Raw genomic sequence first — 14404 nt, 5'->3', positions numbered from 1 at the left:
CTGTGAGATCTCTAAACTCCCACTATACCTCTAGACAGTTTAGAATTGACAACCATGCACAGCAATAATTACATTAGATGTATGTTTCATTATAATTACGTTATTCTGATTGGCTAACTGCACAACACGTGTTATTCCTTAAGCAAATGCATTACACAATAAAACTTATCATTCATGATAACCCGAGGTCCGACTATAAAGTGCACAGGTAAATTAAATAAAAAATTGATAAAAAAACGTGTTTTCATGATCCCAGCTAAAAATGTAATTATAAGTATTGAATGCTTCTTTTTGTAACGTCATAGGATTGTAAAAGCGTTGACCGTGCGCATATTTTTAGAATGACATATAAATTTTTTTTCGGTCAACGCTTTTACACCCCAATGAAGTTACAAAAAGGAGCATTCAATTCTTAAATACACTCAGTTTAGAAGAAGTCGGAGTCCGATGTAGGAAAGGTAACAGAAAAAAATAAGCAAAATTACAATGATTAACATAATTTACAGAGGACTACTAGCAGTAACTGACAGGCCAGCTGCAGACCCCAATTAAACTGATAGACAGATTATTTTTTCATCATATGAAAATAGGGCACAATCCCTCCCGTTCGAAAATGAGTATACCATTATACAATTTACATCATAACCCGCATCATCCCAACAGCTGGTTTTGGGATAAATGTGTATGATTTCCGATGCAAAAAGGTAATATAAGACGTCTGCATATTGATTTATATTTACAAATGATCTTGTACCGATGCTGAAATTTAGTATAGTAGAATGTTTTGACAGTTCTGACAGTTCTTTGATATCGAAAATTCTAGTGTATTTTTTTTTTAGTTATGCATAGATTTCTTTCGTTAAATTATAATATGGTTATTACTTATACGAGTCAATCGAACAAGTTAAGATATACATACACCATAGGATGACGACAAGGGAACGTCCCCGGCATCTAAAAGGGATATCATCTTTTCTATTGTAAATATTTTGGTATTATAAGCTTTCCGTTAAAGATGTACTCAAGGTTGAACTGCTGCAAGATTTGGTGATCCGACATTGATTTTTACATATACCCATATGGGTCAATCAATTTTTCCCAAATTAAGTTAATAGGGGGTAGGTCAGTGAAAAAACTATTTGAATTAAGTTTTGTATCCTTCATTGAACTTTTGATGTCGTCCCTAAGTTGGTTAGATTTTCAATTTAAATGAGATTATGAGGCAAAGTGCTTTATTATACAAATACATAATATCATGCTTACAAGAAAGGGGGAGGGGAGAGAGAGGGGGGGAAGGGGGGGGGGGGGGGGGTAGGAGGGATCCTGGTCCCGAAATATCGGGCTTAAAACATGAAATCCCGAGGTCCCGAATTTAAAGAAATTTAAATCCCGCCATCCCGAAATTCGAAAAAGAATTCCCGGATCCCGAAAGGATCTTTTCCGAAATCCCGTGCTTAAAAACACTGTTTTTAAGCTCGGGATTTCGGGATTAACCCTTATGGGATCCGGGAATTTTTTTTTCGAATTTTATAGGGATGTCGGGATTTGAATTTCTTTAAAAATTCGAGACCTCGGGATTTCATGTTTTTAAGCCCGAGATTTCGGGATCAGGACCACCCTACCCCCTCTAGTATGGAATAAATAGTATGTTTTCCCACAGGAATCGGAAGTTCTATCAATAAAATTCTGTGACGTTACGCGAGATGTTCGTACATGTAAGCGTAACACAACGTCGCGAGTATTTCGTACAACGTTCAAATGGAAAATTCGACTAAAACGTTGTTTTTAAGCAAGTGCGACATTCTTGTAAGACTCCGCAAAATCGACGGTGCTTTTTAACTACTGATCGAAAATTGATGTATTTTAGTTTTTTGAAAATTTAAGAAAAATAACATTTCAAAAAGTCATAAAATTCTACCATTATAAGAGCAGTGATAAACAAACAATTGACGTAAATTTGAGTTTAGTCTTTTTTACGTCAAAAAATGGCGGTGCGACAAACTTGTAAGCCTTTGAAAAATCGCTCATAAATTACCATATATCATTTTTCAGGATATTTATCTTTAAATTCAAAAAATTAAGCAAATTAACATTGATGTAGGTAATACAAATACTAAACTTTTTTTCATTTTAGATAAATGTTTTTTGATTCTCATTTCTGGAATCCCAATTTTTTTTGCCCTTGTAGTATAGAACGCGGTTTTTTTCTATGACGTCATAACTTCAAAAAAAAAATATTAAATAGTTTTGACGAAAATCATAGTTTAGTGGTTACAATAAATGAAATATGTTACGCGGGACAACCTAAATATCGCCGTTTTTTTTTTTTAAATGAAGCTTATCGCATGCAGCATAAAACATAGTTTTAACAATTATTTTTTTTCGTTTTTATTTTAAAAATCGTTATTTTTTAAAATACGTACAATATATAGCAATGAATATGATATCACACAATTTTATATTTTGGACTTGCATCTTGCCAACTACACCGAATTTCCAAAGAGGTACGAATATCTGGTACGAGGAGCTCTATTGATCATGTTGATAGTCGACTTTATTATTTACAGAATTTTATTGATAGAACTTCCGATTCCTGTGGTTTTCCAATCGACTGTAACATATGTAACAGAGTAAAATTTAGAATGGTAACTGGGATATGTCAAAGAGAAAACAACCCGACCATAGAACAGACAACAGCAGAAGGTCACCAACAGGTCTTCAATGCAGCGAGAAATTCCCGCACCCGGAGGCGTCTTTCAGCTGGCCCTAAACAAATAAAGAATGAGTTCCTTATGGAATAAATGGTATAGAATATCTGCAATGTTTATTACAAAATTTTCAGGAAAATGATATGCGTTGACAGTTGTATATTTTTTCTTTTTTATTTATAGCTCCCGCTGTGCTGTTAAACGTGCAACGTTTTTCAGGCACAACGATTACATTGAACAGAAATGTGCATATAGGATAACAAAAAACAGTACTAGCTCAATGATTGAGAGCCTTGATTATGAAAAAGGAATATTAAGTTTAACTATAGACCAAAGGACGTTCACAAATGACGATTCCATATTAATCATGTTGAATGTGGGTCGTATTTTGAAGAAGCGGTGCTCCTATATTGTAGGAAGATTTATATAATTCATACTTTAAATTATGATTCCTTTCCCCATTCAAAACAGTCCCTTTTCAGAGAATGTCAGCATCTCGAGTGAATTGTCTGCTAGTGCTTAGCTCCTCGAGTGAAGGTTATACAGCGGATTTATTCCGTTTTTTTTATCACTGCACAAAACATTTTTCATATATATAGTCACTACACAAAATGACAAATACATTGGAAAATGTTTTCCTTGTAGTGGGAACGCCCCTTTTCTCAAGTTTTGGTTTGACTACTGCAACTGGGTCTCACTCTGTTCAAACATGTTGCAGGGTCAAATATATGGCACCCCAAGTCAATGAAATAAAGACGCTGACATTATCATTCTAATAGTAAAGAAACATGAGAGCAACACGGTTTTTGATGATCTCTAGTGTATCTATCTACTAGCTGTCATGACTGTCTTTGTGCTAAAAACATTGTCATGATTTTCTGATTCTGACATTGTCAATGTTCCAATTTGAAATTGTTTTACAAAGAACAGATGTTTGCACTGTTCAGTTATACAAATATGTATTTGAAAACATCTTCCACTGTAACCCTGACATTTATCATCTATGTTTTTGTTGTTGATATAGGAAGATGTGGCATGACTGTCAATGAGACATCTCTCCATCCAAGTTACAATTTATAAAATTAAACCATTATAGATCAAGGTAAGGCTTTCAACACAGAGCCTTGGCTCACACCGAACAGATAGCTATAAAGGGCCCCAAAACTTACGAGTGTAAAACCATTCAAACGGGAAAACCAATGGTGTAATCTATATCATGCAGTGATATTGTTAGCTTTTTTCAAAACTACCTTTACCCTTTTTTATTGGGAAAATATGCTTCATTTTTATAAAATTGGGAAATTTATAATAAACCATGAATTTGACTGGAACTTCAATTTGCAGACTCCCTTTCAAGAGGTTAACCTTAATTGGAAATAAGACCCACTATTGTCCGTGATGATACATAAATAGACCCTCAAATCTGCACATAGAGTGATTTAGGGCTTGAAAAATGTTTAAATGAGTGTTTTCAGTTTGTAATCATGCACAATTACTAACTGAGACTGCACTGTTTGGGAAAAAAAGTTGTCTTTTTGGGAATTATTTTAAGCCATTTTTTTCAAATTGGGATTCTTCTACAGGGGAAAAAGCCAAATATTCTCCAATATTTTTTTTTTTATGGAATATAATTGAATATTGACTGATAAACTATTTAACATGCTACCAGCCAAGTAATACCTACATTACCATGTTTAGAGTAATTTACAGTAAGAGATGTGGTATGGTTTCCTGCATATCACTCATGACCATATCCACTTTTGGGTGTGTCTTATTATATGTTGTATAGAAGTCTCCTTGATAAGGGAGTTACCATTTGATTTTTATGGAGGGGCTAGGATGAAATTTTTTTTAGTTGTAATCTCTGTCCTGCCTTTTTATTTTTTTCACTCTTTGTTGTCCTGCCTTTTTTTTTCTTAGTTTATCCTGACTTTTTTTACATAAATTGTCATCCTGCCTTTTTTTTGCCAAGTTGCTCATCCTGTTTTTTTTTTTACTCAAAACTCCTGTCCTGCCTTTTTTTTCAAATTTCATCCGCCTTTTTTTTCATCCTAGCCCCCCCATCAAAATCAAATGGTAGCTCCCTAATCATGATAATGATTGACACTCATGACATTACCAACAGATCACATCATGCCTATGGTGTGTACAGCGTATATTTTTTTCTTTTTATATATGTATCTTAATCCAATATTTTCAGTGTGTGTATTTGTATATTTTGATAGGTGTCTCCTCAGAATCATTTAGACAGGCTTATAACTTGGCCAGCTCCAACTTCAATATCCAGGTAGCATCACCTAATGTAAGTATATTTGGTAATAATGATCAGGTATTTGGTACATGTATAACATGTATAACTATGATGCTGTTTATTTTACCACTCCTACCACCACAACCTTTAAAATGAAAGTGCTTTTTGTCAGATCTTATAAAGCCAATAGTGTAGAATTTCATAGTTTTAACCTAAAATGTTAAATTTCAGTGAAGTTTTTAAGAAAAAAACTATATTAGTTTATCATGTTAATTGTGATGTGCATCTTCAATTTTTTAACTGTCATAATATTAAGGTAGGTCAGTTTAAAGACTTGATTCCATAGATATGAATTTTGAGCTACTTGTTTTGCTTTTATGTACTAGAAATAAAGAAGCATCATCATGATCATAAATTGCCTAAAATGTAGTGCATTCTTATCTTTGCTTCTTTTCAGGGGAAGAATATAGAGTTTATTCAGCAGGATGACAACAATAGAAGATGGTTTAATGAATTTAGAAGTAAATCGGTCTCAACACCAATAGGATTAGAGACTATTGACCGTAAGAGTTTATTCTTACAAATAAGGTTAAATTTATTGAGACTTTTCTTCAAAAAAGTAGAATTGTTAACAGCGTTATCAAAATATTCAGCTTTCTGTGTATTGCAGTTAACCTTGTTAAATAAAAAAAAAAGAAAAGGATCCAAGTGCCACCAATGAATTATGGGTAGAAAAAATGCATCTCTATTTTCTGAACTATAAGAATGGTATCTTAAATGAGTTTTTGCTTTCGATAACTTGAAATTTGAAACTTGCATGAAAACGAGAAGAAAAAGAAACAAGAAGGCATTTCAATCTATCAAATAAGTACAGAGTACTATGGGTAAAAGAAAGATATAAAGACAACCACTAGTTCACAAATCAAAACACATTATAACCAAAGATTAAACAACCCCAAAAATAACTGAAGGACTTCAGGATCTTAAAAAATCAGCAGCTTCTGCTTCAGAAGTGGCACCTTCAGACAAATATCAGTTACTGGCGAAGTTTTATTTAGTGATATGGTCATATAAAAAAAATTAATTAATACAAATAAATACAATCAAAATTGAAAACAAATGCTCAACATTAGCCTGATTTGATACAGACAGAATATGTGTGAGGTTTAATCTACACAAATATCTTGACTGTATGTTGTGACAGATAGATGTATCTTGGTTATTGTGGTATTTGGGTTGCTATCACATAAGCATAAATAGAACATGTCCTTTTTTCATACAAGAAAAATCTACAGAGTCAACCTACCAGGCATATCCATGCCAACTAATTTGGACAAGAAAAAACAGATGAGGGGGAGGACAGGGGGGTACCCTTCTCCCTTCTCCCACCCCTCTTCTCCTTTCTCCTACCCCCGTTCTCCTTTCTCCTACCCCCGTTCTCCTTTCTCCTACCCCCGTTCTCCTTTCTCCCATTAGAATAAAACATCTCCTTTTGAGATATTTTTTCTTGAAATATTAGAAAATTTTTTAAAAGGAGAGATATTTTATTTGTTCTCCTTTCTCCAACTTTTTCTCCTTTCTCCCAGCCTTCCTCTCCTTTCTCCTACCCCCTTTCTTCCCTGTCTCCCTTATCCCTGTCCTCCCCCTCACAGATGGCACATAATTTGGAATAAATGGTCAAAATATTTTTTGCTACTGAAGGGATTACGCTTTGGATTGATTGCTGCTGCCTAAGAAAACAAAACAGAATATTATCTTAATATCATTGTGACAGACCAAGAAGATTACTGTAATTTCAGAAATTAATGCGAGGTTTTTATTATTGCGAAAAATGCGACCGAGTTGTAAACGCAATAATTTAAACTCGCATTTTGAAATATTTTATATGAATTAAACAGGATTTTTCTCAAAATCGTAAAAAATAAAATCGCATATAAGTCTAAAATGACAAAATCGAAATAATAAATGCACACAATAATTTCTGAATTAACAGTAATTATTCATCAATATTCAATATTAAGAAGTTTTAGATCGACACAATGAAGTAATATTTATCTAAAAACTAAATATTTTCAATAGTAAAAAGCAAAGAATTATTCAAATTCATAAAATTACCGGTCATCTTGAAAACTGGAATGATGCATTGGTGATCCACCATATTGGATCTTATCAACATAAAGATTGCCTTTATTTTTTGGGCAAATAAGTTTTAATCTGTTTTCTATGAAATGAAAAAAAACATGTGATTATGAACGTTTTATATCATGATTTATGTTTAAATTGATCTGTCTTTTTTCTATTGGTAAATGGGAGATAACTCCTACCTACCATTAAATTTTTATTTTGTACTAGATATATTAAAAACTGCATGATTAGTATGTAAAACAGAAAGATGAAGATCGTCTTCATTTCTCATGTAAGGATCTTATCCAAAGATGCACAGGTCGGGCACAGAATCCCAAGAGGGATTATTCAAGAATTTTCTAACAATCTAAGAAATATCAAACTATTTGAGTTGTCTCATTGGCAATCATTTACATCTTCTTTTTATGCCCCACCTACGATAGTAGAGGGGCATTATGTTTTCTGGTCTGTGCGTCCGTTCGTCCGTTCGTTCGTCCGTCCGTCTGTCCGTTCGTCCGTCTGTCCCGCTTCAGGTTAAAGTTGTTGGTCAAGGTAGTTTTTGATGAAGTTGAAGATCAATCGACTTCAAACTAATAGTATACATGTTCCCTATGATATGATCTTTTTAATTTTAATGCCAAATTAGAGGGTTTACCCCAATTTCACGGTCCACTGAACATAGAAAATGATAGTGCGAGTGGGGCATTCGTGTACTGGGGACACATTCTTGTTTATATGCATGTTTGAAATACTTCATATATCATTTGATGCTATAATTCTCATTTTAATTATGATACCTTACAGAACTAATTAGGTCATTGTTTCAAATATTATTAAAACATTGAAAAAGATTGATGAAAAACAGTATGTTCAGAAAGAATTCATATTGAAACTGCATAAAATAAATATCGGAAGAATTTCGACCAATTATTTTAAATGCTGTTTATTTTATTTTCCAGCTAATAGATATTCAGCATTACTGATACCTGCTGCTCCTGGTGCTTTACATGATTTAACAAACAATGAAGACTTAGCTGTTATTATCAGACATTTTGTCAAAGAAAAAAGTAAGTACCAGTTCTGAAGATATAAACATCAAGCAATATAGGACATAATTCTATATTTGTCTCATTTCTTCATCATTCACGATATTTATTTTTCTTTTTGCGTTTGCCATGCGGATTGCATATTGAAATCCTTGCTATCTAAAATATGCTTCTTTCTACTATAATGTTGAGACATCAATTGACCTTTCACTTGACACTCGACAGAATTCAGGAAAAAGTCTTGGAATTGTCTGGTTTTCATATACTGTAAATTCAGAAATTATTGTGTGCATTTATTATTGCGATTTTGTCATTTTAGACTTAAAGGCGATGTTAATTTTTATGCTTTTGAGAAAAATCATGTTTAATTCATATAAAAAATTTCAAAATGCAAGTTTAAATTAATTATTGTGTTTACAACTCTGTTGAATATTTCGCAATAATAAAAACCTCGCAATATTAAATTTTTAATTAACACTATACATGTATAGAAATATTGGGTTTAACAAATGAATTGTTAACTATGATTGTTAACTATGAAATAGAAGCAGAAAAAAAGATTGCCTAGAAAGTGTGCCTATATTTTTTGTAGTCAATTCCTCTTTCAGTTCTTAACCCAGACTGGAAACGTTTTAGAATAATTCCACATAAATGTATATTAGAGTTGCGCACTGCTAATTATGGAATGATTTGAGGAATTTTCACTTATTTTACCAGCTTTAGGAACGTGGTTATTATTTAGGAAAATTTACAAAATACATCAAAGTAATGGGCAATTTTGCAATTTGAGTCTTTACTTCCTTCAGAGATTCTAATTTTTTTAATACTTGTTTACAGATACAGCTTTTTATCAAATCAATTATTTATTTTCAGAATCAATATGTGCAATAGGTTTAGGAGTAGCTGCTTTGTTTTGTGCAAAAGAAGAAAACAAACAATGGTCCTTTGAAGATTATAGTTTAACCGGGGTAATTAATTCAATGCCTTTAACTCTATGTTGACTACCTTTTATTTTCTGATACTTAGTATACATGGCTTTGCTCATTTTTGAAGGCCGTACAGTGACCTTTAGTTGTTAATGTCTGTGTTATTTTGGTCTTTTGTGGATAGTTGTCTCATTGGCAATCATACCACATCTTCTTTTTTATATGTAGTATAGTCCTTTTCCTGAATCCCTTCTTTGAATTGTATTAATAATTCTATATGTAGAGACAAGTTGGCGTAAGCAGATTTTAGTGAATTATGGAAAAAATTTATTTTCATTGATATTGGATGGTTTATTTAAAAAAAAATCTGCATACAAGCTTTTAAAATATATGAAAATTTGTACTTTACTTTTGGTTCAACTGTACCCATCATGACCATGAAATCGATGAAAACTGGTATCCTTAAAAAAATAATGAACTAGCAGTATTTTGTTCTATGAATTGTCATAAGTAATAATAAAAAAAAAAAACAAAAAAAAAAAACAACCTAAAAATACGTCGAAGCATAGAAAAGTCATTTAGAATTTGGATAAGATACAAGAGCAATAAAGAATTTATCAAATCTGAGTTATTTAAATGTTTTGTATTTACTGTAAATTCAGAAATTATTGCGATGTTTTAAATATTGCAAAAAAACTGCAACAGGATTATAATTGCAATAATTTAAACTTGCATTTTGAAATCTTTAATATGAATTAAACAGGATATTTCTCAATATCACAAATATTTGAATTGCATTTTAGTTTTAAATGACAAAATCACAATAACAAATGCATGCAAAAATTTCTAAATTTACAGTAGTGACACTAATGGTAACTATAGTAATATATTGTTTCAGCCATCAGTATATGAATTAGCAAAATATCCAGACTTTTCTTCATTACCACTTATAACAGAAGATACAATAAAAGACCTAGGTGGAAAATATAACTGTAAGTTTAATTTTGTTAAACTTCAAGTAATGAAGCTTGAAAAATTATAGATTAGGTTACAGGTTAATAGAGAAAAACGTTCATCTTATAAAGTCTTTTCTAAGTTTTAAGTGTTTTCAAGTTCAATTGCAAACAAAATACAATTGAACGAAGAACAATGAGGGAAGTAGATTGGTACAAAATATGCACAATAGAACTAACAAAGGGGAGATAATTCATGATGGCTTAAATTGGTTATATTAGTTTGTATCAAAATATTCTATATTTGTGATCAAATATCATATACTTTGGATTCGTTTATTTTTGTGAGAAACAGTTTTTGTGGATTGAGAAACACTTGCATTTTCCTGGATATTTAATTTTGATGTTTTTCCAAAGTCTGTATATATTAGTTTAGGAAACTTGTAATTCATTGAACATTTAAGTTTGTTGTTCCCCTGTACCCAAGAAATCCATGAACATTGATCTCCAACAAATATTAATGAATCCACAGTAATTAGAATGTATAGATTGTAGTAAGATTGAATATTTCAAAACTATTTCATGAAGCATAGATTCAAATTTGCATTGAAACTAATGTAATAGTTATATGAAATTATGAATGTGTTTATGAGAAATGTGAAATTCAGAGGTTAAACATCAGATATTGCTTGAGAAATTGTCAAAATTAGTTAATAGTTAGTCCAAGATTATTTTTTCTCAATTGAATGTACAAACTATGCAGCTGTTTAAATCATGGACAATCTGGTTATTTATATTTCAAAGTTCAAATTGCACATTATTGAGTATTTTTCAAAGTTATTTTATGTTGCATTATGGATGAATCATATATTGTTCAAAATTAATCTTTCCATTAGTTTTAGTAGCATCATGGCAAAACCAAAGAATTTATACATTTATAAACCCATATGCCATGACATTACAAATATGAAGTTATATACACTGGCAATACAGTTCTTTGAACTGGATGAAAGTTGTCTTGAACTAAGTGTATTATTTTTTGAACTACATGTATAAAGTTATATTTTTCAAAGTTTATTGATTTGTGAAATCATCATGCATGGAATCTTTCAGAATTTCTATAATCATCTGAGTGAAGTGGCCAAGGTAATACATCAAAAACATTTCATTCTATTGGAGTGTTGAATAGAAGTCTATTACTTACATAATGAGGGGGTGGGGGTGGGAGGGGTCCTGATCCCTAAATCCTGGGCTTAAAAACATGAAATCCAGAGATCCCAAATTTAAAAAAATATAATCCCTGATCCCGAAAGGGTCAATCCGGAAATCCCAAGCTTAAAAACACCCGATCCCAAGGTCTCGAAAAAGATCCTGCCCCCTCCATAATGATAAAGCAATGAGTTTGACTTTTTTTGTAGGTAGTGATTGTGATGCAGTACATGTGATTATAGACCGACATCTTATTACAGGACAGAATGATCTCTCTACACTAACAGCAGTACAAAACTTAACATTAATGTGTGCTCAGAAGTAGGTATTCAAGGATTAAATGATTGGAATTTTCAAATCTACATAGACTCATTTATGTTTTGCATACTGTATATTCAAAAATTATTGCAAGTAATTACCTCTGTTAAGTAATTGCAATATAAAATCTGACGCATAAATTAGTATGCAGCTTTTCCAGCATGTCATCACAGAAGTTATTTTCACCTTTTGGTCTGTCATATCGAAAAGGCAATAACAAATGCATGGAATCAATGTAATTCATAGTATATTGATCTGACAGGTTGTTTTAGTTGTTCATTTAAAAGAAATGTTGTTAATTTTAATTTTTAAAAACAGACAAAAGAAAAGATAGGGGATGGGAGATAAAACCCTTCTGTTCAGTTTATCTTCATGATATAAATATAGATATAAATATAAATATAAATATAAATCTATGCTGTTTTAAATAGTTATGACATGAAAGAAACTTATTTGACAAATTTATTGACGAAATTGTTGAACACATCTTATTTATTGTAGTTTTATAACTTTTACAGTTGAACATTTGTTGTACATATTCCCAAGTGTTGTTCTAACATGACACTAATAGGAGATAGGGAATAATTACTTCATTAGAAATTACTAATACCTCCTTCAGTCAGAGGTACTACTTGTACACATCATTTTTATTTAAAAAATACTTGAGGAAATAAAAATTAGTATACTTATATAAGTAAATTGTAAGATACTTATACAAGTGTATTTTATTTACTTATATAAGTATATTATTATTTACATCTTCATGTAAATAAAAATAACTTGTACAAGTAGTACCCCTGACTGACTTCATGAGTTGCTAAGGGCTGTTCTAGAAAGAAAAGTATATGAGGGTCTTTGACATTGCACTTTTATAAAAAAAAAAAGTGACAAAAAGTTGCAATATTATAATATATAGTTTTATACTTAAAGTTTCAATATGTTCTAGACATATCTACCAAAAGACATCTCTATTCAAATGCCTTCAAAAAGCGCACATAACATGCTATTGAAAAGCCCTTAATATTAGTATCTGTTTTAATTCACTTACTTGAGTGTTGTTTATTGCACTGTAGTTTTTTGGGTGTTTTTTTTGCTTAGCTACAACAGATAGAAATCGACCTTATGCAAGTGCCTATATACATGTATTAAACTTTGATAGATAATGGAATATTTGAAACAAAAACAAAAAAGAAAATGAATTTAGGTATGTTTTGTAGATTCTTATATCAACTGAATTTTCAAACACTTACAGACTTTGCATAGAAATGTTTTCTACCCAAAATAAGTTTTGATATTCATTAGAAATTAGGTTGATTTCTATCTAATGCAGCTCATATGTTGTAATCTTTTGCTTAAAAAAGGATACATATGCTTTGTGGCTCCTGGATGGACTATTAAACTATAAGCTATAAACTATAAACTTTAAACTTATTTGGTAAAAAAGGATTGTCTTTGCTTGACAGAGATTAGATATAAGAAGATGTGGTATAAATAAATATGTTTAAACTAAGAAGATGTGGTATGAGTGCCAATGAGACAACTCTCCATCCCAGTCATAATTTATAAAAGTAAACCATTATAAGTCAAAGTAGTCTTCAACTCGGAGCTTTGGCTCACACTGAACAGCAAGCTATAAAGGGTCCCAAAAATTACTAGTGTAAAACCATTCAAAAGGGAAAACCAACGTTTTAATATATATAAAAATTGCGAACGAGAAACACTTATGAATCACATCAACAAACGACAACTACTGAACATCAGATTCCTGACCTAGAGGTTTAAACGTTGTAAAAGTACCGTGCAAACCTACACCCTTATCTGAAACAATAGTGTACCATCTCAATATAGAAAGACACATTATAAAATATCAATTGAAATGGCCAAACTGGATGTTTCTTTTAATTGCTTCTTTGCTTCTTTGTGGACTATTTCTCTTAAATTTGGTCTTTGAAACAAGAATATATATTAAAGAGGTGCATGACTGTACAGTTTTCTTTTGATGGTTGTATAACTGATTTGTGTGTGCAATAGATGCAATGAAAACAGAAACTCTGTCTCTTATAAAGAATTATTTTACACAAACATCATAATCCCTGTTCCAAAGTATGGGTATACTATGGTTAACCTAGCTGTGTCTTCCATCCTGACTCATGGAATATTTGTAAAATTTCTCTCAGGGACTCCAAATAAGAGATTCATTTCATTTTGTATGAAGATACACCTTATGGACTTAAAAAATTTAGTCATATATATTCTATGAATATTATAACATTACATATCTGTGAGATACTTTTCGCTAGACGTGTTCAGCAGTGTTTTCTTTAACTTTTCATAAATAACTCAAACGTTCATCAACATTTTTTTTATATATAATCATATATCATATCTTTTACTCAATCTAATTTTTCTTTCCTTCAAATGAATTTTGATTCTGTGCAGTTTTTGCAGTCATTATCTATAATTATCATAACTGATGCGCGCAGATCCAGGATATTGAATAAGGGAAATAATGACCCCTGCCCCTCTCTACCCACTTGGTCTCATGCAAAAGAGAGTTTCTACCTTCTTGACAACATTTAAAAAAAACTTGGGATGTGTGGAAATAAATTGAAAATTGTATAGATCAATGAAATTTTAAGATGTCTTACAAAACTATAATCTTTGATCCAATCAGCTGTCAAAATCTGGATGAATGTGATACCAGTCCTACTCTTTGTTCGATTTTTCACATACATCTGCTTACAACACATTTGGTATGGTCATATTAATTTGATAACAATATTGTATCAATATATATTTATTATTGAGTACAGTGTTTAGGGTTGTTCCAAAAATAAATGTATGGGGGGAAGGAAGACACTTTTTATTT

The 14404-nt window shown here is 31.4% G+C and overlaps 1 protein-coding gene across 1 annotated transcript in view; it reads left to right on the top strand.

Annotated features, from left to right (window-relative positions):
- The window catches only part of LOC139504855 (glutamine amidotransferase-like class 1 domain-containing protein 1), a gene marked incomplete at its 3' end in the record, with an annotated part of 30879 nt that extends 19383 nt beyond the window's left edge, over positions 1-11496 (top strand). Inside the window, 6 exon segments of the mRNA XM_071294771.1 lie at positions 4934-5010; positions 5417-5522; positions 8043-8150; positions 9003-9097; positions 9954-10047; positions 11427-11496. Of these exon segments, the coding sequence (XP_071150872.1) occupies positions 4934-5010; positions 5417-5522; positions 8043-8150; positions 9003-9097; positions 9954-10047; positions 11427-11496 (550 nt within the window).
- Positions 11497-14404: the final 2908 nt, after the last annotated feature.

Source organism: Mytilus edulis, unplaced genomic scaffold (genome assembly GCF_963676685.1).
Source record: "Mytilus edulis unplaced genomic scaffold, xbMytEdul2.2 SCAFFOLD_432, whole genome shotgun sequence".
Taxonomy (NCBI): domain Eukaryota; kingdom Metazoa; phylum Mollusca; class Bivalvia; order Mytilida; family Mytilidae; genus Mytilus; species Mytilus edulis.
The sequence above is the reverse complement of the archived record's forward strand: the minus strand, read 5'-3'. Positions and strand labels throughout refer to the sequence as shown.